The following is a 25,579-nucleotide window of genomic DNA, read 5'->3' as shown; positions in this document are numbered from 1 at the left end:
GTTAAAATTTAAATTACCTGCATATTCACTGAATGTTCACGTCATAGTGAATAAAAATAAATAATAATGACTATTTCTTATACAGCTGTTTTTATCAGTAGACCCCAAAATGCTTCATAATCTTTCAACATATTACCCTCACAATACCCCTATGAAATAGGGAATCATTATCATCCCCATTTTACACAAGGAGAACTGAGGCACAGAGAAGCTAAATGGCTTGCCCAAGGTCATACAGGAAGTCTATGGCAGAGCAGAAAATTGAACCTAGGTCTCCCACATCCTAGGTCACTGCTCTAACCATTGGACTATCTTGTGGATACTGCACCTTTTGTACCATAGTGCTGGCATGTCTAGTCATAAGAAAAATGAAAAAAGAAAAAGTCAAATTCTTACTGAAGTTTACAGTACTTTTTTTTTAAAGATTAATTATGTTTCCTAACACATTTCCAATTAAACAAATTGTTTAAGCTCATTATTTTCTTATGCTGCTTTAAGTTTCATTTTAGGTTTGATTCCCTCCCATCCACATTTACAGCATTATCTGCATGTGCTAAATTAATGGAGCCTTTCAGAAGATTAAGATCTCTTCAGGGACACCGAAACCTACTGCAGATCTTTTCCATTTTAATCCGACGTGTAAGGTCTCCACTTCCAGAACCATCTAACTCTTTGTAAAAGCTGGAAAAGTACTCTTCTTGTCTCTTCCAAGCAAATAATAAGTGCATCCATTGCTGGATACAAGATGATACCTCACTTCATTCAAAAACCTGTGTCTAGTCTTGATGTGTTCGTAAGTTTAAGCTATACTTTTCAGAATATAAAGTAATACTGAGCATTGGGATTCTTCTGTGCTATTTTTGGGATAAAAGGATGAAGTGGTGGAAAGATTTTTCTGAAAAGTTCAAGAGTAGTTTCTTGTTACATAAGCAGCTTATAGCATTAATTTTTAGAGGCCCAGAAGTTAGAATTAATGGAAGCCTTCATGTATTTGTCATTTATCTGCTTTCAAATACTTACAGTGAAAAATACGGAAATCAATGTATGGATGAGAACCTCTTCTTTCTGTTTCAAATCCTGCCCGACTTCTTACTCGCACATCTCCTAGAAATAGGGTCAAGAGTGAAATAAGAGTGGAAGAGCAGCAGAGATAAAATGCAATTGAACATAGCTGCAATTGAACAAGGGATAAAAAGTCATGTACTTAATGGCGTAGGGTTATTTATACAATAAACCTACTCAAAGCTTTTTGTTTTAGAGGTGAAGTTTCAAAACAAGTGTGAAGATTTGTTAAACATGCAACTGCATGCTTTTTCTCAACTTCTTTCCTGCCTAAACATATGTGGCCAAAAGCATTCAGATGAAATTAAAAACATTTGGCTACACCATTATGATAAAAAAATGCGTCTTAATGTGACAAGAAACAAGAATATTAAAAGTTGATTTGTCCCTCAGTTAACACACGAAGCAGGAATATTTGCATAGTTCAAAAGATTTAACTTCAAGAAATTGTAGCTTTTAGCAAATAAACTAGTTACCCTCTGTTCTCATATTAAATAATAAAACATTTTCCCGCTACCATTTACTTACTTGTGCTCAGCTGTTTGAACATTACAAAATAGCCTATTCAAATATCAAAACGCAGTATTAAAATTTTAAAGCATCAGTATGTTTCTAGGTATTTGCTACTGCAACTTAAACAATTAAGTTTATACTTAATACACTATACTGTATTTCTTAACATATTAGTTGATTTCTGCATTCGTGTTTTACCAATTGAAAGCTGATCAGTGTAAGTAATTCATTCATTCATTGAGACAAGAGAATTCACCTGAATTAAAAAATCCCTTCAGCTTTTAAAAATGAGATCAATTTAATATTATGTTTGTCTCAAGTCTAACTCAATGTTAAAACATTAGACCATTCTCAAAATTGCTCTATTTCTATTAATGAAATCCTGAATGTATATTACAGTCCTCTCTCCAAAGAAAGCAGTTTTCATATAAGTCATAATTAGGGATTTAATGGGGATGACAAAGACTATATTTTAAAAAATTGTGAGCACTAAAGAAAAATCTGTAGGTACTTAAATTCCAGTAACTGCCACCATTCCACTGTGTTGAAATTGTTTCATCTCTCCCTCTCTGCTTCTCCAACTAATTTATTCACAGAACTAAATTAAACACATTATTAAACCAAGTAGCAAACCACTTTACTAAGATTAGCATTGTAGCTGAAGATACAAAAATGTTGTGAATAGTAATACAACAGTATGTATGATGGATAGTTTTGCAGAAATTTTATATATTTATATAAAATATTTTATATATTTATATTTATATATAAACACTACTATTTGGCAATACATATAATAATGCACTTTATATAAGTAGTATCTTGAGAGGTACAATGTGTGAGTACCACAAAGATGAGGAGGATCCAAGTTGTGTATTATAATGAAGTATTTATATATTCACACAGTCTTGAGGGGTATGAAATGTTTTCAGTTATTCTTTCCTTGTATATGTTTTTAAAGGTCTGAAAGTCCTTTGTGAAACTGCTAATAGAAGATTTCAGCAAAAGGAAAGCTTATCTCACCACCATCCATGCAGTAATCTTCACCTCTCAGGCTAACAAAGACAATGTCAAATTATAAGACTCTCCAAGATGTTCAGCTAAAAGAGTGGTTCATTCCACTCTCTAGAAGATACAAAGGTAGCACTGCAGAACTCTTCTGCGAGGCACATGAACTGGTGATTCATTGGATAAGTAATGTGACCTTAGGAAATACTTCTAAAAAAAAGTCTAGTAAAAGAAAAACTTTAGAGAGAAAAAATCAAAAGATGGAGAAGAGGGAGGGAACTCAGATTGTACATTGATATTTTCATATGAAACTGGCAAATAGGACTGCCCCCGTTCTCAGGCAGAGTACAGCTGCTAAACTTGAGTCACATCATCATGTACCAAAAAACACATCAAGAATAAAAGGGAAAGCAAAGGAAAATAGTATGAGGAGCTCCGAGAGAAACACCACCTGAAGACTTCCTTGGGAGTTTCCTGTTAATAACAGAAACTAATGGGTATCATGCCTCAGCGAAGCCTAAAAAAATATTTTCTACTGTGTTTTGAGTTCCCACGTGCCAGGGTCTGGAGTTTGACAGCTGAGCCAGTCTATTCAATTGCCCATATTTCTCCCAAACATTATGAAGCCATGGCCTTTGAATGGTAGAAAATTTTGAAGACTTCATACCAGGGGAGGTCACTTTTAATTTTCCTTTGAAGATTTAAGTAACCTACAGGTTCCATTGCTGTATTCTACCAAAATGGGCTAGATATAGAGGAAGGAATAGTTTAACTATTAAACTGATCATCAAGGTTAAAGGATTATAGCAAAGGAGACTTGCCTGATGACCATTTCCCTTCACTGAATCTATGTAACATATTTCACCAGCCACAAAATCCCACAGTGGCAAAGAAAATCCCACAGTGGCAAAGATGTTGATGGCAAAGGGCTCTTCAAGTTATTTGCTTGAGAGCAATTTTGTTTTGCAAGTTCACCAAGTGAAACACAGCAATAGGTTTACAAAAAAAGGCACTGTTTCTGACTGAAAGAATGAAACACACATGATGGGATGGGTAGCAGAAAAGAAAGAGCAACATACTAATGATGCATATGGACAATAATGAAACAGAGGTAACTGTATTGAGACAGTACAGGGGTAGGAAGGAATGCTTTTATATCTACAGTACAGAGTAGAAATTTCCCAAATAAGCAGAAAAGAGTCTGTGGAAAAGAGATATTTTCACTGAGCAGTTGAAAGGTAAAGACCTAGTACCCATCAAAAATCTCCTGTTGGTTTTTTTTTTAATACATTAAAATACCTAAAGTATTTGCCTCAGAAATATTGGAAAAAGTGGAGTGCTGCAAGGCGCCTAAAGGTTCTGAACGGTAGCTCAAAACAAAAAGACCATCTCCTGGCTGAACTGGAAGGAAGGGAGGACTTTATTTAGAATGGAGGGGAGTATAGAGGAACCCTGGAAGCCAGGAGACTGTATAATCTATAGAGACCATCTGTCTGTAATAGTTCAGTCCCATTCTTAGAAGAAACAGCAATGCTTGCCTTTTACAAGCAGTCCTCTTGGGATGACAAGCCTTCATTGTCACTTCTTGGACCTCATTTTAGGGGAAGACTGTTCCCAATACACAGAAAACCAGAAATGATAAATACCTGTTGGCCTGGTGGAACAAATGGGCTGTCTCCATTACAACTGGGAGTCACCCAGATATTTACGAATGGAATGAGTTTAGCATCTTTTTTCAGAGCAGCTTTCTTCAGAACAAAGGGAGCCTCCATGAATCTTTAAGACCCTGAAAAATGTCCAGTATCAAAGCCAAATAATTCTTCTGGGAATTAAAGCTAAGTCACACCTCCAGTAAGAGAAACAAATGATATTACAAAGAGTACTGCAAATGAAATTCTTTCATCCTTTTATTTCATTCTGTTAAAGATTGGCTTTAGCCTTTTAAAAAGTTTCATCAAGGGGATATCTGAACTATGGTAACAATCACTACAAAATCCTTTAAGTCTATTACAAAAGCTTCATAATCTTTTTTCCAGTAATGTTCTATTTGCTTACTGGCTAGATTTTTGGAAGCAGCCGCCCAGACTACAAGAACAAGAGTCTTTATTAACTGAGAAATGCAATCATCCTCTTCAGGGGGATTAGCTTAAACATCTTCTCTGTCTTCCCATGCTTTTTTCTGAAATTCATGACAAACCCTAATAAAACTACTCTTTTCAGAGTAAGTCAACACACATCTCTAGTGACTGCTGAATGGTAGTCCCTAATCACCACTGCACTCATTTAAAAGTGATTTTTTAAAAATCCACCAATTCAAAGAGGACCAAAAAGATAAAGAAGAAACTTCAACCTCTTCAAAGGAAAAAGAAGGAAAAATCTTCTTCGCTGAAGTCTCCGATTTAGTGTGCATGTATGCACATTCTTAGCTATTTTTGTTGGCTCAGGGTACTAAACTCCGTTTTATTTCTAGCATAGGTGGAGAACTTGGATGATTTGCAGTCTGTCACAAAAGACATCAAGGTACCAGCAAAGGGAGAAACTAGCTTGAAAAAGATGATGGGTGAAAGAACAGAAAGAGAAGGATGAGAGTGCTCCCTTGGCTAACTAGTTGAAATTGCACAGGGCAGGATAGCCAGAGGAATGCCCTAGTTTAGGGGAAGAGGATCAGGCTCAGAGTTGAAATGGAAAAGAGAGAATAGCCTGCATATATTAGAAGTAAGACAAAAGGAATCAGGGGATAACTGTTGCTGAGGGGAGGTTGCTAATTTTCTACCTTTGTTAGCTTTTTGGCTTTTTCTTCCCCCATAGTGATGATGAGCTATTGTAACACCGACAGACCCCGGTCACAGCAAACAGGATCGAACCTGGCACCTCGAGCTGAATGCATGAGCCTCTACTGCATGAGTCAAAAGCCACACGGCCCTTAGCTAAGGCTGAGACAGACTCATTAATATCTAAGTGGTCTCGGTGCCACTAGAGGGGACAAAGCACCACACCCAGGAGGTGTGTGGGTTACACTATGCAAGTGTACACTATGCAAGGGGATTGTATAGGGTAAGTAGTCCAGATCTAGCAGAGAGAGGTGCCTTATCACCAAAGCAGACAGTTTAGAGTAGGCCACTCAATGCCCCATAACTTCCAAACCCTATATTGGCCAGGGCTCCCCATAATGGATCTTGAGGCAGCAGAGAAGAGCAGAAAAGCCAAAACACAGTAAGAACAGAAGGAAATCAAGAAAATCTACAGGAGCCTAAGGAAGAACATTGAGGAAAGCTACCCTGTAGCTATTATCAGAAACAGCTGACTGGGGTCAATATAGCTGGATCACGCTTACAAGATACCAGCGCAAACAGCAGAAGAGTTCTACAGTGCTGTATTTCTATTTTTAGAAGATGAACCATTATCCAAGGTCTGAATCTGGACTGAAAAATGCTTTTGGAGAATGCCAGAGTGGCTGAATATATTTTTTGGAGTGGAGAAGGAGAGAGTAGCCATCTCAAGCTGACAATGTTCAGTTGTACTGACACTGATTGAGTCAGTTAAGGTTTTCCCATTATTTTCAGGGATTTTCAATCTTTTTCTTTCTGAGGTCCCACCCAACATACAATAAAAATCCCAGAGCCCACCTTGGCCACAACTGGTTTTCTGCATATCCAGTAGATTAAAAGCCAGGGTTGACATTCGAGGGTAGCAAGCAGGGCGATTGCCCAGGGCCCCACAAAGCTAAGTTGCCTGGGCTTTGGCTTGAGTCCTGGGCGGCCGGGCTCTGGCTTAGATTTTCTGCCCTGGACCCTAGCGAGAGTGAGCCTAACACTGGCCCTTCTGTCTGGTTTATTTTGGCGGACCCTCTGAAAGCTGCCTGCAGCGTCCCCAGGGGGCCCCGGGCCCCTGGTTGAGAATTGCTGATTTAGGTATCCATAAGGTTATGTTTTAGGTAGGATTTGGAAATACTGCTGTACCACAGTAACATCACTCCAATTGGGGTCACTTGAACCTCTCTTCAAGACTTGGATTCCAAAAGCCTGCAAACTTTAGAGAAAGCAATTTCACAATCATTACAGCCAAACAAAGCCAATAGGATAAGTTCTAAGTAGTCTTTCTGTTAATTTTATAGGGCTGCCGATTAATCGTAGTTAACTCACGCGTTTAACTCCAAAAAATTGTGATTAAAAAATTGGCATTAATTGCCATTTTAATTGCACTGTTAAACAATAGAATACCAATTGAAATTTAATAAATATTTTGGACGTTTTTCTACATTTTCATATATATTGTATTGTGTTGTAACTGAAATCAAACTGTATATTATTTTTATTACAAATATTTTCACTGTAAAAATGATAAACAAAAGAAATACTATTTTTCAATTCACTTCATACAAGTACTGTAGTACAATCTCTGTCATGAAAGTGCAACTTACAAATGTAGATTTCTTTTTGTTACATAACTGCACTCAAACACAAAACAATGTAATACTTCAGAGCCTACAAGTTTACTCAGTCCTACTTTTTGTTCAGCCAATCGTTAAGACAAACAAGTTTGTTTACATTTACAGGAGATAATGCTTCCCTCTTCTTATTTACAATGTCACCAGCAAGTGAGAACAGGCATTTGCAGGACCCTTCTGAAGCCGGCATTGCAAAGTATTTATGTGCCAGATACGCTAAACATTCGTATACCCCTTCATGCTTCGCCACCATTCCAGAGATCATGTTTCCATGCTGATGATGCTCATTAATAATATAATGTGTTAATTAAATTTGTGATTGAACTCCTTGGGGGAGAATTGAATGTCCCCAGCTCTGTTTTACCCACATTCTGCCACATACTTCATGTTATAGCAGTCTGGATGATGACCCAGCACATGTTGTTCATTTTAAGAACACTTTCCCTGCAGATTTCACAAAACGTAAAGAAGATACCAATGTGAGATTTCTAAAGATAGCTACAACACTCAACCCAAGGTTTAAGAATCTGAAGTGCCTTCCAAACCAAGAGGGACGCAGTGTGGAGCATGCTTTCAGAAGTCTTAAAAGAGCAACACTCCAACGTGGAAACTATAGAACCCGAACCACAAAAAAGAAAATCACACTTCTGCTGGTGGCATCTGACTCAGATAATGAAAATGAACATGTGTTGGTCTGCACTGCTTTGGATTGTTATCAAGCAGAACCAGTCATCAGCATGGACGCATATCCTCTGGAATGGTGGTTGAAGCATGAAGGGACATATGAATCTTTAGCGCATCTGGCATGTAAATATCTTGCAACACTGGCTACAACAGTGCCATGAGAATGCCTGTTCTCACTTTCAGGTGACATTGTAAACAAGGAGCAGGCAGCATTATCTCCCACAAATGTAAACAAACTTGTTGGTCTGCACGATTGGCTGAATAAGAAGTAGGACTGAGTGGACTTGCAGGCTCTAAAATTTTACATTGTTTTATTTTTGAATGCAGTGTTTTTATATACAATTCTACATTTGTAAGTTCAACTTTCATGATAAAGAGATTGCACTACAGTACTTGTGTTAGGTGAACTGAAAAATACTACTTCTTTTGTTTTTTTATAGTGCAAATACTTGTAATCAAAAATAAATATAAAGTGAGCACTATGCACTTGATATCCTGTGTTGTAATTGAAATCAATACATTTGAAAATGTAGAGAACACCCAAAAATATTTAAATAAATGGTATTCTATTATTAACAGTGTGATTAATCACGATTAATTTTTTTAATTGTGCGATTAATCGCAATTAATTTTTTTAATCGCTTGACAACCCTACTATTTTAACATCCCCCAAAATTATGTTATTCAGTTACATTCAATTGTTATATATAGTTCATTTGGAGTATCAACTTATTAATCAAATTAAAGGTAAACCATATTACTATGTTTTTTACCTCTGTTGCTAAGGAATTACACTTAAGCCAAGCAGTTCTGTGATTGTAGACTTATTTGTATGATGTACGATGCAAAGGTGTGCAGAAGACTGCCTAACAATATTTGTATTCCTGAAAGAAAGCCACTATATTATCTTTTTCTTATCCATTACCAATTTAAAATTAAATCAAAATTTGAGTTTTATCTGAATCACAGCTAGAATCTACAACTATTCTATAGAAAGTTTAATGCAACTTTAATTGGTTTCTCCCAGGTCTGTTCATAAGACAACACTAATGAAAAAAATAGTTACTAATTTGTACAAATAAAGTGAGCTTAACATTTGGGAATACAGAATGACCACCAACCAATGAGAAAGTAGCAATGTGTATTATAATAGTGATACAAGTATCCAGGCAGTAAGATTCAGAGTACACAGAGTAAAACAGGGCAACTCCTCTTTTAAGGACTTAGTTCATTTGACAAGTTAGCAATTAAATACAACAAATTACAGGCAAGGGAGTTATGCTCATCACAGTAAGTCTGTTTCAGGTGTTCTACAACATGCAAATTAATTCAAAATATGTACAAAATTAAAATTAAGAATACAATATTGAATGTTTTTATAGCTCTAATTCTATTCCAGTTCTGGCCTTTCAAAAGAAAAATAATAAACATATCATAGGAAGTTAAGATATTGCCTTCAAGTTGATTGTACAGTATTCAAATGGCAGTAATGAGTCCTCTTTTGTGTTCCAAAACTGCATTATGGTGCATCACCACACCACTTCTATGCTCTTGATACAATTCCATATTTTTCCATAAAATTCCAGAAACCAGTAAGAAAACCAGAAACCAAATCCTTATCCCCATTAGAATAGAATCTATGGTACCTCAATCTTCTTGCATCTCAGAGCACTTTAAAAAGCTGGATACATATTATCATTCCCGTTTTAGGGAATAAGCTATTCATTTTTATGTTTTTGAAACAATAAATTTCACTTTGCTAATTGAAAAGAAGAGGCACTAAGTGTCACATCACAATTAAATCACAAAAATTAAGTAAAATTCACTAATGTTAAGGGACAAAAATCCCCAAAGTGAGAAAATTCATATTACAGAAACTCAGACCTGAATTTACTTTCTTGTACCTAAGTAGAGGAACACAAACTATATACAGTAAGATAACTGGCACTTTGGAGAACCCTGCAATGCATGCTGCAAAAAAGTATGAGTATAGAGTTTTAGTCCTAAAAACAAAATAAGGAAAAACATTCCAACATATGAACCAACTGGAAAACAAATCAGTCATTTTCAAAAAGCTTTTAAAAATAAGGATCTTTTTTCCACTCAAGAGCTCTCTGAAGTATTTGCAGGGGGGTTGGGCAGATGGGGATGCAGCTCCCTCTTAAGAGATCCCTCCCCGTGCAGCTCAGGAGTGATGGGTGCAGGAAGTGGGGGGCAAGGGGGAGTTTGCAGAGCTTCCTGAAGCTGGGGGAGAAATCAGGGTGGGTCTGACGCAGCCCCGGATGCCAAGCGGGGAAGAGGAAGTCCCGTCCTCCCCAGCCCAGCCAGGACTAGAAGCTGAGCATAGCACAGGGTAGAAGCCACCAGCCGGGTCTTTCCCAGTCCCACCTCCTCTCCACAGTAATTTATGTCTCTGCCGGCTGCCCTGGCACCCGAAACATACTGCTGGGGAGGGTTGCATGACTGCTCTTGTGACTTCCCTGTGTTTCCCCATCAGGGAGTCATTTCTCTGCGGGGAAGCAAAGAAATCTGTGGTGGACATAAATTCTGTGCATGCACAGAATTCCCCAGAAGTCGTCAAAATGTGGATTTTTCATGATTGACATAGATATCTTGGAAAGGGGAAAGGTAAAAGGTTGAGCAGAATATGGGTCATGATGTGGACCTCCTTATAAGAGTTTCCTGTGAGAAGCCAGTCACTGAGGTATGGGAAAATTGTAAATCCTCTTCTTGTCCAAGCAGCCACCACTGAAAAAACCATGGGTGCTGTGGACAAACTGAAGGGGAGGACTCTGAGTTGGTAATGGTTTTGGTCAAAGAGGAACCTGAGGCATCGCCTGTGGGCTGAATGGATATCTGTATAAAAATATGCATCTTTCATTTTGAGAGCCATGAACCATGTGCCATTCTCTATTGATGCCAAGCATATTGTGGAATTTTAGTTTTTTGATAAGCTGGTTTAACTGACATAGATCAAGAAGTAAGGAGAATAGAGACTCCCTTTCCAGGGTGTTGAGGTGGAACCTTTTCTGTGGCTCCCCTGAGGAGCAGGGAGCTCACACCTCTTTTCATAAAATTACCTCATAAGAGGAGAGGTTCCTGAAGAGCAATCGGGAAGGGGGTTTGAAGAAGGAGTAGTCAGAAACTCATTTAGAAAGCCCCCATCGGTACTCTTCAATACCCATTTGTCTGTAGCTAGGACCCTCCAGCTTTTGACAAATTGAGTAAAGCAGCCTTCAAACATATGAATAGGGGAATAAAGAAGCAGCAATAAAGGGATGTGGATGAAACAAACTCTTTGCCAGAGGTTAGAATATGACATGGTGGTGGATGATGCAGAGGGTGGGTTCCTGCTCACTCTCTCACATTGTGGCTCCTGAGAACACTGATGATAAAAGGGCTGAAGAGGTGGGTCTTGCCCTATATCCCTATTTATGATGCTTCCTCTTGGGATGCCTAGCTGGTGAAGAATTGTTCTTGCATCTTTGAGAGAGTGGAGCGACTTCATCCATTTTCTCATGGAGCAGGTTAACAGTGTCAAAGGGCAGATCTTGGATGGAACTCTGCCTCTCTCTAGGGAAACCTGAGGATTGTTGTCATCGTTGATCCCTCGAAGTCGAGGATGATCTCTTTCACAGGTTTTATTTTTTATGGGTCCTTTGGTGACTGAGGAGTCCAATCCTTGAGCTGCAGACCCATTGGTAGATGTTGCAAGTGGTGTTGGAAGTCAGGGTTGGGCTATGATCATTGCGTGACAGCTGTCTGTCCTTTATTTTCTGGCATTTTTCTGCTACCAGGGGAAGACGATTTTCCTCAAAAGTGGAGGTTCCTTCTCTGACAAGTCTTCTCCAGTTATCCCTATCCTGGACTACTGTCTCCCAGTGTGTGGTATTGATGCCACATCTCTTGATGTTTATCTTGAGGATGTCTTTAAAGTGTTTCTTTTGGCTTCCCCCTTTCCTTTCTCCTTTGGTGAGTTAGGCATACAGCAATTGTTTTGGTTAGTGTATATCAGGCATGCACACACAGTACCTGCTCCACCTCAGCAGGTGCTTGATAATCAGGGCCTCAGCACAAAAGATGTTGGCCTCTGTGAGGACACTGACATTAGTGTGGTGATCCTCCCACTTTATGTTGAGGATCTTCCTAAGAAAGTGCTGGTGTTCTACGTTTTTCAGGTATTTTCTATAGGTCATCCAAGTCTCACAGCCGTAGAGGAGAGTTGGGATTATCATCACTTTATAAACTAAAAGTCTAGTGTGTGTTCTGATGTCGTGATTGTTGAACACCTGGTGAGACAGTTTGCCAAAGGCAAGGCTGGCACAGTGGATTCTGTGCTGAATCTCAAGGTCTATGTCTGCGTTCTGTGAGAAATGGCTGCCAAGACAGGCAAAGTATTCTACATTTTCCACTTCTTCTCTGTCAGTATAGATCTTCCTTGCTGCGTCTGATAATTGACCAGGAACTGGCTGGTGGAGAACTTTTGATTTGACGATGTTCAGAGTCAGCCCTAGGCTTTTGTAAGCTTCAGAGAAGCAATTATGGACTGTTTGTAGATCCTCCTTTGAGTGTGCAAGTACAACACAATCATCTTCATACTGGAGTTTGGTAACTGTTGCTGATATCACTTTAGTTCTGGCATGGAGACAATAAAGGTTGAAGAGGTTGCCGCCAGTCTGATATTGGATACCAATGCCATGTGGGAGACAGTCTTGGGTTAATGTTTTCATAGCTGCTAAGAAAATGGAGAAAAGGGTGCGTGTCAGTACACAACCTTGTTTTACACCAGTTCAGATGAGAAAGGGCTCACAGGTAGAATCACTGCACAGGATGGACACAGTCACCTGGTCATGGAGGAGTCTTACAATGGTGATAAATTTGCTTGGGCAGCTAAGCTTTGACATGATTTTCCACACAGCCTAATGGTTGCCAGAGTCAAAGTCTTTGGTCAGATCAATAAAGGTCATAATCAGCTCCTGGTGTTGTTCTTGACATCTTTCCTGGATCTGCCTGGCTGAGAAAATCATGTGGATGGTGCCTTGTGAAGCCACACTGATACTCTGGAAGTACTTCCTCTGCAAGATGGAGCAGGTGATTCAGTAAAATTCTAGCAAGAATTTTCCCTGCGATGTAGAGAAGGGAAATTTTCGACAGTTGCCACAGTTGGCCCTATATCCCTTTTTGAAAATGTTAACAATGTTAGCGTTATGTAATTCAGTGGGGATTTCTTCAGTGCACCAGATTTTGAGGAGCAGCAAATGAAGCTTGTTAGTCAGTGTTTCTCCCCACACTTTTAGTACTTCAGCTGGTATGCCATCAGGACCTGGTGCTTTATTGTTCTTTATTTGTTTAATTGCTTTGAGGACCTCCTCAAGTGTTGGTGGGTTGGCAAGAGTTTCCAGATTGGGTGCTGAGAGATGGAGTCAATGGTGTCATCAATCACAGTGGAGTCTCAGTTTAGAAACTTTTGGTAGTGTTCCTTCCAGCGCTCTTTGATAGATTAGTTATCTTTAAGAAGGGTACTACCATTTTCAGATCTCAATAGTGTGAGGCCACATGAGGTTGGTTCATACAGGGTCATTGTCTCACAAAAGAAGCTCCACATATCATGTCTGTCAGCAAATGCTTGGATTTCTTTTACTTTATCCTCCCATCATTTGTTTTTGATTTCTTGGATCCTTCTTTGAACTTCAGCTTTGAGCTGATGGAAAGAGCTCTGCTTCTGACAGGAAGATGCATAGTTTTGCGAGTCACAGAAAGCTTTTCTCTTTGGGTTCAAAGGGCTGTGATCACAACGTTGTTGTCGTCAAACTAGTTCTGATGGTGGTAGGTAGCAAGGCTAATGGATTCCTCACAAGCCTCATGGATGGTAACCACGGTTCTGTCCTCATGACAGTGGCCATAGGCATCCCCCTGGATGTGGTATCTGCCACGTCCACCACAGCTTAGAATGAGATTTTGGCCACCAATTTGCCCTCATCCACTAAGGCCTAAAAGCAGGCTCTATTCTCCTCAGAAAGCTTGTCCTTAAACTCTAGAAATCTAGCATAATTGATAAAATCATGTTTGGCCAAGGGGTCCTAATAATTAGAGATCCTGAACTGGAGAGAGATGGAAGAGAATACCTTTCTTCAGAAAAGGCCGAGTCTCTTATGTCCCTTATCACAGGAAGGAGCCTTTGGGTGCTGGTGCCTGGACCACTCTGTGGCTGCCTGCACTACAGATTGTTTGGCGGATAGTGAGACAAAAAGAACTCTCACCCCTTGGATGGGACAAAGTAGTGCTTCTCAGCATTCTTGGAGGTGGGAACACAAGTAGTAAGGGTGTGCCAAACCATATTTGCTGGTTCCATGATGACCTAGTTGATGGGAAGGGCCACTTTGCTGTGTCCAGAAGGCTGAAGAATGTCTAGTAGGCTGTGCTGAGGCTCCTGAATTTCCTTCAGCTGGATTTGTAGCTCTGCCATTATCCTGTGCATGAGCTCTTGGTATTGTTTAAAGTCATCCAGGGGAGACGGAGATGATGGGGTAACCACCTCACCCAATGACAATGACGAGACTGCTCTTGGAGCCATCAGATCTGGTTCACCTTACTCCTCTGAATCCTCTGACAGGGCCAATTGCATATAGCTGGGTGATAGAATCATAGAATCATAGAATATCAGGGTTGGAAGGGACCCCAGTAGGTCATCTAGTCCAACCCCCTGCTCAAAGCAGGACCAATTCCCAGTTAAATCATCCCAGCCAGGGCTTTGTCAAGCCTGACCTTAAAAACCTCTAAGGAAGGAGATTCTACCACCTCCCTAGGTAACGCATTCCAGTGTTTCACCACCCTCTTAGTGAAAAAGTTTTTCCTAATATCCAATCTAAACCTCCCCCACTGCAACTTGAGACCATTACTCCTCGTTCTGTCATCTGCTACCATTGAGAACAGTCTAGAGCCATCCTCTTTGGAACCCCCTTTCAGGTAGTTGAAAGCAGCTTTCAAATCCCCCCTCATTCTTCTCTTCTGCAGGCTAAACAATCCCAGCTCCCTCAGCCTCTCCTCATAACTCATGTGTTCCAGTCCCCTAATCATTTTTGTTGCCCTTCGCTGGACTCTCTCCAATTTAACCACATCCTTCTTGAAGTGTGGGGCCCAAAACTGGACACAGTACTCCAGATGAGGCCTCACCAATGTCGAATAGAGGGGAACGATCACGTCCCTCGATCTGCTCGCTATGCCCCTACTTATACATCCCAAAATGCCATTGGCCTTTTTGGCAACAAGGGCACACTGCTGACTCATATCCAGCTTCTCGTCCACTGTCACCCCTAGGTCCTTTTCCGCAGAACTGCTGCCTAGCCATTCGGTCCCTAGTCTGTAGCTGTGCATTGGGTTCTTCCGTCCTAAGTGCAGGACCCTGCACTTATCCTTATTGAACCTCATCAGATTTCTTTTGGCCCAATCCTCCAATTTGTCTAGGTCCTTCTGTATCCTATCCCTCCCCTCCAGCATATCTACCACTCCTCTCAGTTTAGTATCATCTGCAAATTTGCTGAGAGTGCAATCCACACCATCCTCCAGATCATTTATGAAGATATTGAACAAAACCGGCCCCAGGACCGACCCTTGGGGCACTCCACTTGATACCGGCTGCCAACTAGACATGGAGCCATTGATCACTACCCGTTGAGCCCGATAGCAAGGAGGACTCATGCACAGATCCGAGGTATCTGGGATAGGGCTCCTACAGTCCCAGTATCACCAACAGATGGACCCATCAGTGGAAAGGAACCCCATAGAAGAGGGTACCACCTGTCCCTTGCCAATCAGGTCTTGTGGAAGATCAGAACCCTGAACTTCTAGGGGTTCTGTCTGGGGCTGCCTGACCTCAGTGCCACAAAGTTTCCTACAGACTCATTGGAACAGAAGGCCAGATTCCTGATCAACAGCGGCACCGACAGTAATGATGGTTGTGCTTCAAGACTGTCAGGGAGAATGGGAGAATAACTCCATCTCCTTGTGACAGACTCCTCCTCCATTGTAACAACATCCCAGAATATAAATGGACCCAATAGACTGGTGAACTCAGACGGAGAGAGCAAAGACGTCTTCTGGGGAAACATATGTCTCCATCCATCCTGAAGAATGAGGAGAGTCCATGGGTAGAACTGGAGCCTCTCTGGTTACCATGGCTATCGGCTCACTCTGGGGCTATTATCGTTATTGGTATCCTTTGGGTTCCCGCAGTGGATGGAGGCACCAGGAACTGTCTATCCTCCATCTTCAGCACCATGAGATCCATGCCCTCACATGCCTCTTTCTCTTGTTGAGAAGATTTAGTCAGGCCTAAGACTTCAGTGCCCATGCATGCTGGCTCTCTGAACTCTGATGGGGTCAGGAAGTGATCCCTTCTTTTCAGGATAATTTTAGACATAGATGACTTGCCTTTCCATCTAAGAGAGTGCTCCTTACTCTAGTGTGAAGCGTTCTCTTTAGGCTTAACAGACTTAGCCTCCATTCCCGACCTTGCGCTCGGAGGGGTGCTACTTGCTTGTTGAGGCTGATGTACAGGGTGGGGCCCCAGCCGAAATCTGACCGAGGCTTCAATGCCTTCTCCATGAGGTGTTTTCTGAGTCTCGACCCCCATGAGTTCTGGGGGGAAAGGAATGAGATGCTGGACTTGGCAGAAATGTGACCCTCACCCAGGCAGTATAGGGAGTGTTGATGTTTATTGTTCACAGAAAAGGAGCTAGAGAAGGAAACAGTTTTTGAACCCTGGGCATAATCCCAGGCTTCTCAGGGGGAAAAAATGCTATCTTTCTATGCTGCACTATACTATTAAAACTAAAAAACTAACTATATAGCATTCTTATAGGAGTGACGCAATAATAAGGAGCTGAGAACACCAAAAATTCTGATGCAAACCATGTGGTGGTAGGAAGAAACTGGAAAGGCTTTGGCCCACATTGCCCTTTATGACCTTGGTTGGGAACATAAGGAGAGCTACTGCATGTGTGCAAGCCAATGGACAATGCCTGCGAGAAATTCTGGACACAGGCGCATGATACACATAGGGATCATCACTCAAAGAAGAATCATGATACCAAAAAAAGAAAATCCTCACGATTTTTAAGCGAGTTATATTACTTTTCTGGTCTGGTACCTCACTTTTGAATTCTTAGGGGGAAATTTCCCCTTTGTGTATGAGCATTTCAGAAAAAAGTCATCCTGAAATGCACAATCTGGGAAACGTCCTCTTCCTTTTGCTCCTGGTTAATAAGTAGGACACTTTAGTATCATCCCTTCCCCAAGCACCGATCTCAGCTCCCTCTTCATCCTGTGCCCTACACCCTGTAGCCCTCTCTAGTAGGTACAAACCCCAATCTTACTGTACTTTCTATAGGCACTGCCCCATCCAGCTCCCACCTGTTAATACAGTCTCCGGCCCCCTAATTGGCTGCTGGCCCGGCCATTTCCCTGGATGCTGCCCCTGTCAAGTTCTAGGAGACTGAAGTCAAGCTGGGGCTGACTCCCAGAAGGTTGAATAAGAGGAAGACAATCCTGGGATACTTTCACCACCCCACCCCTTCACCTACTTAGGGCTGAACAGAGGAACAGGATGGGAAAGAGTTACCCGTCAAGCTAGCACCCTCAGCACTTTCCCAGCTCCATGGGGTGCTCTTCCCATCCTAAGCCCAGGCAGCACATGCAGGAAAGCAGAGAAGTCCTGCTTCAGTTACTCCATTTTAATTCACATCATTATTTCAAGATTGAGATTTAAGAAAGTTTCTATAATGAACTTTACAAGTGTAAGACAAAACTATTCTTATATGCAAATATTTACTCTGTAATAAACCACTCAATTTTAATTAGAACAAAAAATAACAGATGCTAAAATGTTCTGCTATATGCATACTGAATCAGGGACAATAAAAAGTACGCAATGCAAATAGACTTTACATAATATTGTTTAAAAATGACCATACAAAGGTAATTGCCACCCATTAAATCTATTTTTTCTACAAATTTAACTGAGGTACACAAAGAAGACAGTTACCTTTTCCATAACTGGTGTTCTTCGAGATGTGTTGCTCATGTCTATTCCACAATAGGTGTGTGTGCTCACCACGTGCACTGGTGTCGGAAGTTTTCCCCCCAGCAGTACCCATAGAGGAGCGCCCATAGCGACCCCGGGAGTGGTGCCTCCACAGCATGGCATATGGAGCGCTGTACACTCCCCCCACCCTCAGTTCCTTCTTGCCACACAACTCCAAAAGAGGGGAAGGAGGGCAGGATGTGGAATAGACATGAGCAACGTAATTCGAAGAACACTAGTTATGGAAAAGGTAACTGTCTTTTCTTCTTCGAGTGATTGCTCATGTGTGATCATTCTACCATAGGTGATTCCAAGCTATATCTATTGGAGGTGGGTAGGAGTTCACAAACTCATGGGACAGAGAACAGCCCTGCCGAACCCAGCGTCTTCCCTGGTCTGGGAGACCATCACATAATGCGAGTGTGAACTGAAGACCATATGACAGACCTACAAATGTCCTGAATGGGGACATGGGCCAAAAAGGCAGCCAACGAGACTTGTGCCCTAGTTGAGTGCGCCCCCACAATTGATGGCGGAGGGATTTCTGCCAGATCATAACAGGTACGGATACACGAGGTGATCCAGTTGGAGAGCCGCTGAGTGGAGATCGACCAACCCACCATGCGTTCAGCCGAGGCAATGAATAGCTGCGAGGATTTCCTGAAAGGCTTAGACCACTCCAGGTAAAAGGCCAGAGCCCATCTCACATCCAGCGTGTGGAGGCGGTGCTCCTCATTGGACACACGGGGCTTGGGGCAGAGGACTGGCAGGAAAATGTCCTGACCCATGTGGTAGGCGGAGGCCACCTTCAGGAGGAACGAAGAATGTGGGCGGAGCTGGACCTTATCCTTATGGAACACCGTGTACCGGGGATCGGAGGTCAGGGCCCTCAGTTCCGAGACCCACCCAGCCCACGTGTTCGCTACCAGGAAGGCTACTTTCCACGAGAGGCGTGACCAGGAGCACGTAGCTAGCGACTCAAACAGGGGGCCCGTCAGCAAGGCCAGCACCAAATTCAGATCCCACTGTGGGACAGGGGGCCTAATTTATGGGAAGAGACGATCCAATCCCTTAAGAAATCGGCCAGTCATGGCATGGGAGAACACCGTATGCTCCTGCACCGGAGGGTGGAAGGCCAATATGGCTGCCAAGTGCACCTTGACAGACGAGGGCTCCAGGCCCTGGGCTCTAAGGTGAAGGAGGTAGTCCAAAATGAGCTGAATCGGGGCAGTCATGGGGGAACACCCCACTCAGCTGCCCATCGGGAAAACCAAGATCACTTTGCCAAGTAGGCTCGGCATGTGGAGGGTTGCCTGCTTTCCAAGAGGACGTGTTGAACCCCTTCCGAGCATGTCCTTTCCTCCCAGCCTAACCATTGAGCAGCCATGCTGTGAGGTGGAGTGCCGCTAGGTTGGGGAAGAGGAGGTGGCTCTGGTCCTGGGAGAGCAGGTCCAGGTGGAATGGTAATGACCACAGCAGGGCGACCGCCAGGTTCGTGAGGGTACCCTACCAATGCTGCCTGGGCCATGCTGGGGTAATCAGGAGGACGCGGACCATGTCCATCTTTATCTTTTCCAGGACCCTGCCAATCAGGGGGAACAGGGGGAAGGCATAGAGAAACTGGCCTGACCAGGACAGGAGGAAGGCATCGGAGATAGCGCCCTGTCCCAGCTCCCCTCCCCACCCCTGCTCCCCTGGAGCAGAACCGGGGACAGCGACGGTTCTGCAGAGTTGTGAACAGGTTCACCTGGGGAGTTCCCCACTCTTGGAAAAGTCTGAGCGCCACCTCTGGGTGAAGAGACCACTCATGTTGAGAGGAGAAGTCCCTGCTCAAGCGGTCCGCCCACAAGTTCCGGACACCCGGTAGGTGGTAGGCAGTAGGCCTGTAGGCAAATGTCATGGGCTATACAGAAGTCCCACAGCCTGAGGGCTTCCGGGCAGAGGATCGGACCCTGCCTTGCCTGTTGATGTAAAACATCGAGGCCATGTTGTCCGCGAGAACCCTGACCACTCTGCCCTCCAGGTGCAAGCGGAAGGCTATGCACACCAGTCAGACCGCCCTGAGCTCTTTGACGTTTATGTGGAGGGCCAGGTCCTGTGCAGACCGCAGACCTTGGGTCTGAACGTCTCCCACATGTGCTCCCCACCCTAGGTCCGATGAGTCGGACACCAGTTCCAGTGATAGGGACCCCGCGGAGTATGTTCCCCGGAGAGTACCACCATCAAAGGGAGACGATCACCAGTTCGGGCACAGTGAGGACCTTGTCCATCCTGTCTCTGGCTTGGGAGAGCACCGAGGCCAACCAGAGTTGGAGGGGCCTCATCCTGAATCTGACGTGACGAACCACGTATGTACACACCAACATGTGACCTAAGAGCTAGAGACACGCTCTGGCTGTTGTCACTGGAAACCTTGTGATTGTGACGATGAGCCCTTTCAGGGTCTCAAACCTGTCTGGTGGGAGGGAGGCTATGGCCGACATGGTGTCCAGGACCGCCCCGATAAACTCTATGCATTGTACCAGGACTAATGTGGACTTGGTGTCATTTACCAACAGGCCCAGAGTGGTGCACGTGGACAAAAGGAGCACTACATGGTCCCGCTCCTGCGACCGGGAGCTGCCCTTGACCAGCCAGTCATCCAGATAGGGGAAGATCTGGACGTCATGACATCTGAAGTAGGCCACCACCACAGACATGCATTTAGTGAATACTCTCAGAGCAGTGGACAGGCCAAATGGGAGGACCATAAATTGGTAGTGCTCCTGCCCAACCGTGAAATGGAGAAAGTGCCTGTGCCCCTCGAATATGTGGATGTGGAAGTACGCGTCCTCCAGATCAAGAGCAGCGTACCAGTCCCAGGATCCAGGGAGGGGATGATGGAAGCCAGAGAGACCATGTGAAACTTGAGTTTTAACATGTACTGGTTCAGACCTCGCAGGTCCAGGATAGGCCTGAGCCTGCCTTTGGCCTTCGGGATAAGGAAATAGCGGAAGTAGTACCCCTTGCGTTTGAACTCCGCTGGCACCACTTCCATTGCTCCTAGGCCAAGGAGCTGCCCCACCTCCTGCTAAAGCAGGGCCTCGTGAGGGGGTCCTCCAGGAAGGACGGGGATGGAGGGTGGTTGGGCAGGGTAGAGGTAATCTGGAGGGTGTAGTCCTGAGAGATGGAATTGAGGACCCAACAGTCCGAGGTCAGCCGCGACCATTCCGGGAGAAAAGCACACAACCGGTTGGAGAAGGGAAGCTTTACTGAGGGTGGATCCCTAATGAGAACTGGTAGGTTGGCCCCAGGCGTCCCATCAAAACTGCTGTTTCCCTGCCTGTTTGCCCTTGGAGGACCCAGGCTGGGGGGCAGACTGAGACTGTCTCTGCGGCCGTTTCTTATAGTCCTGCGACTTTTTTAAGGGGGCTCATTTTTAGAGTGGGTGGCCTGGGTGGGAGCCTGCTGCGACTTAAACTTAGGTCTTGCCGGAGCCAGAACAAAGAGGCCAAGAGTCTTAAGCGTAGTGCGGGAGTCCTTCAGGCCATGCAGTTTTATGTCCCTCGGTTCCTCAAACAGAGTCTTGCCATCAAACAGGATGTCCTGCAAGGACTCTGTGCCTCACTGGACAGCCCGGACAGCAGGAGCCATGACGCCCTTCTCGTGGACACCACAGAGGCCATGGACCGCGCCGGCGTGTCTGCTACATTCAACGCTGCATGCAAGGTTGCCCTGGCAGCTGCTGTATCCTCCTCCACCAGAGCTTTGAACTCCTTCCTGTCATGCTCCTGGAGAAAGTCCTCGAACTTGGGCAGAGAGCCCCATAGATTGAACTCATAATGGCCCAGGAGAGCCTGATGGTTCGCCACCTGTAACTGGAAGCTCGAGGACGAATACATTTTTCTCCTAAATGAATCCAGACTCCCTGAATCTTTATTTTTCATACTAGGGGCTGGTTGGCCCTGCCGTTCCCTGTGGTTGACCGAGTCAACCACCAGGGAGTTAGGAGCAGGATGGGTGTAAAGGTATTTATGTCCTTTGGTGGGCATAAAATACTTGCGTTCTGCTCTCTTAGAGATGGGGGCCAATGAGGCCAGGGTTTGCCAGAAGGTATTTGAAATTTTTGAATATTTGAAATATTTGAAATATTTAAAACCCCTTCATGGAGTGACAAGGCCACCCTGCCCGGTTCTGAGGCAGACAGGACGTTAAAAAGGGAGTCCGAAGACTCCTCCACCTCCTCTGCCTGAAGCTTGATATTTGATGCCACCCTTTTCAATAGCTCCTGGTGGACTTTTGAGTCCTCCTGCGGGACAGAGGGGCCGTAATCGCCTCATCAGGGAAGGGCGAGGAGGCAGGCGCAGTACTCTGCGCATTCACCAGCACTGGAGGATCCACCCCCTTGTTGCCCTCCAGGCATGGCGCCGAAGATGCATGTCCCACCGACTCCTTCCTCGGAGGTCGGGAGAGGGAGGCCGACTGCCATTCCGAAGCTCCGGCCACGGAGCAAGCCCCCACCGGGGGCGTCCAGGGCCACGCTGCCCACTGGTACCACTGTGCCAGCCACGGGGCCCGGTGCCACTGCACCTGCTGTGGCACCGGCAGAGCAGGCTGTTCAGCCTGGCTGGCCTGACCCAACCCATCTATGGACAACTATGAAGGGAGGCCAGGCTGACGTCCGACCTGCCGCTGTCCCTGGACTGGGAGGAGTGGCAGCGCCTGGAGCAGTGCCAACCACGAGATTGCGACCCCGACGTGGAGGAATGGTACCACTGGTCGCAGCTGCTCCGTGATCAGCTCCAGAAGGCAGATCCGCGCCGGAGAGGGGCCAGCGATCGACGCCCGGGGCTGTGGGAGCGGTGCCGTGGTGGGGTCCTGGAGCGAGACAACGAACAAGAACGGCATCGAAGTTCGCGTCGCGACTGGCTACGATAGCCCTTCTGAGACGAGGACCTTCAGTGACGGCTGCCTGTGTCCCGTCATTATCTGCTCCTTGAGGCGGAGCAGGGTCTAGAGTCTGTGTCAGACGGAACCCAGCCAGACAACCTGGTGGGGGTCGATGGTGACCTGCGTGGACTACGCGCAGGATGGTCTCTGAATGGCGATGGGAACATTCCCTCGACCGAGAGCGGTACCAAGTCGGGGGTGACTGCGGACATCCCAGTGGCGGCTTGCCTCTGGACCGCGGGGCCAACATTGGCGGTGCTCCTAGTACCGGCATGGACATAACGTCCCGGGCAGCGTGCAAGGCCTCTGGAGTGGAGGGCATCCAGACATCCGAGGAAGCCTGCTCCGAATGGGCCGGGCTACTCTGCTCGACCTGAGTTGAAGGCCTAGAAGCCTATGGGGACTGAAGACTGCCCAACATTGGTCTAGCCTCTCCGCCAGTCTTGCTCCGGTGCCGCGGCGGCGAAGGCCTCTTCTTAGCCTTCTTGGCGTGCCCCATGGACAGGGAGGTGGGGAGTTGCCGTGCGCTGACACCGTGGTACCCGATGGCAACTCGGAGCGGCGCACTGGAGTCGGGGTCAAAGCCGACTCCAGCAGGATGGCCCGGAGCCTAATGTCTCTCTCTCTCTCTCTCTCTCAGGGAAGAGGTTGGAATGGGGGCAGGGAAGGGGTGAGAAGAGGCGGGGTCTCCTGGAAGGCGTGGAGTGGGGGCGGGGCTGGGGCAGCGTGGGGGGAGGGTCAGTGGTGTGGCCCTCAGGCCAATGTACTAGCCCTCATGTGGCCCTCGTGGTCATTTAAATTTGAGACCCCTGAACTAAACTAAACTAAAACTAATCAAACTACTAACTACACGTACCATACACTGAACGAACAAGAGTTCTGGGGACAAGTTGCAGCAAAGCTGGAGCAGAGTAGTTTCGAAGCACCTTCACTGGCGACAAGAAGGAACTGAGGGTTGGGGGAGCACGCAGCGCCCCTTATGCCGCGCCATGGAGGCGTCACTCCAGGGGTTGCTGGGGCGCTCCTCTATGGGTACTGCTGGGGAAAAAACTTCTGACACTGGTGCACATGGCGAGCACACACACCTACTGTGGAATACACATGAGCAATCACTCGAAGAAGAACATACACCCATGCAAACCTGTAAGATTCCTCTCCTGTTCAATATTTTTCCTTAAATCCAAAACTAATGAGGAAACACTGCCTTTGGTATCTTAATAAATTTTGTGACAGTAACCATGGTTTCCTTTATATATATCTATCTTTACAGCACTTTGCACAATGGGGCCTCAATCCCAAATACAATATTTGGATGGAATAATCTTTTTGCAGTAGTTAGTAAATGGAAAAATAAATTGACTAAAATAGTGACAGCAGAAAAAAGGACTAACTGAAAAGTTTTAAAATATTTATAAATTATGCTACAGTTCACCACAACCATTTTAAAGCAAACAGTCACAAAAATAGATCAGTGCTGCTTTACAGAAGTTGCCATGCTTACCTAGCATACGAATGTACAATGCAGTTTGATCAGAGCTGTCATAGGAAATTGCTCCACGTCTCTGTAAAAAATAAAGACAAACATCAATCTATTTTATGGATATTAATTAGTCTGATCCTTAAGTTGCATCTCTTTTGAAGAACCATGGTCAACTTAATCTTTTAAAATTGACTAATTTAAAAAAAAATTCAGTTTTTGACAGTGCATCCTAATTTTATCCTGGCAAGAGCAGAGAAGTGCCAAGAGAAGGAGAGAACTAGTAACAGAGAAGCCAGGAAAGGAGAACTGCTAGCAAAGGGTTTTATACAGTGGTCCCCAAACTTTTCACGTCACACCCCCCATCTGCACCTCTGCCCCGCCCCTCCCGTGAGCCACCGTCGGAAGTCACAAACAGAATCACGCTCGAGCTGGCAGCCGGGACCATGGCTGGGTGCAGAGCCATGGCCATATGCAGGGCCGGAGCAGAGTTGGGGATAGGGACGGAGCAGAACTTGGAATGGGGAGGGGCTAGGTGACGCTCCCCTCCCACCAGCCCCCATGGAGACTGGCCTGGGCCCCACTGAACTGCCCGAACCTTCCTCCACATCCCTCCTTAAGGGGGTGCAACCCACAGTTTGGGAACCATTGGTCTATGAGGAGTGCTCAATTTCCGCCCCCCCCCCACTGCTTCTCCAGCTGCCTCACAAAATCATGTAGCATTGTATATCAGTGATGAGGTAGAATGTAAAGAAATAAGAAGCGATGGAATGGATAAGACATAGTCCGTCTGGGCAAAAAATAAACCAGGGAAGAAAACTACTAGAGCCTCCCCTGGGACAGTGCTTGGAGTGTGCTATAGACCGCCGGGATCTAATTTGGATATGGATAGAGCCCTCTTTAAGGTTTTTAATAAAGTAAATACTAATGGAAACTGCGTGACCATGGGAGGCTTTAACTTCCCAAATATAGACTGGAGGATGAGTGCTAGTAATAATAATAGGGCTCAGATTTTCCTAGATGCAATAGCTGATGGATTCCTTCATCAAGTAGTTGCTGAACCGACTAGAGGGGATGCCATTTTAGATTTTGTTTTGGTGAGTAGTGAGGACCTCCATAGAAGCAATGGTTGTAGGAGACAATCTTGGTTCAAGTGATCATGAGCTAATTCAGTTCAAACTGAACGGAAGGATTAACAAAAATAAATCTGCAACTAGGGTTTTTGATTTCAAAAGGGCTGACTTTCAAAAATTAAGGAAATTAGTTAGGGAAGTGGATTGGACTGAAGAACTTATGGATCTAAAGGCACAGGAGGCCTGGGATTACTTTAAATCAAAGCTGCAGAAGCTATCGGAAGCCTGCATCCCAAGAAAGGGGA

At 44.7% G+C, this 25,579-nt stretch overlaps 1 protein-coding gene across 2 annotated transcripts in view; it reads right to left on the bottom strand.

Annotated features, from left to right (window-relative positions):
* The window catches only part of PDE7A (phosphodiesterase 7A), a 140,358-nt gene that overhangs the window by 47,434 nt on the left and 67,345 nt on the right, over positions 1-25,579 (bottom strand). The window contains exons 2-3 of one of the 2 annotated variants that reach the window (XM_084619612.1): positions 24,226-24,286; positions 1,021-1,104 (exon numbers count right to left, since the gene is read on the bottom strand). In XM_084619612.1, coding sequence (XP_084475738.1) covers positions 1,021-1,104; positions 24,226-24,286 — 145 coding nt within the window. The remainder of the gene's footprint in view (positions 1-1,020; positions 1,105-24,225; positions 24,287-25,579) is intronic. The other variant, XM_084619613.1, reaches the window with a different exon arrangement.

Source organism: Lepidochelys olivacea (assembly GCF_965140295.1).
Source record: "Lepidochelys olivacea isolate rLepOli2 genome assembly, chromosome: 2".
NCBI lineage: Eukaryota > Metazoa > Chordata > Testudines > Cheloniidae > Lepidochelys > Lepidochelys olivacea.
The sequence above is the reverse complement of the archived record's forward strand: the minus strand, read 5'-3'. Positions and strand labels throughout refer to the sequence as shown.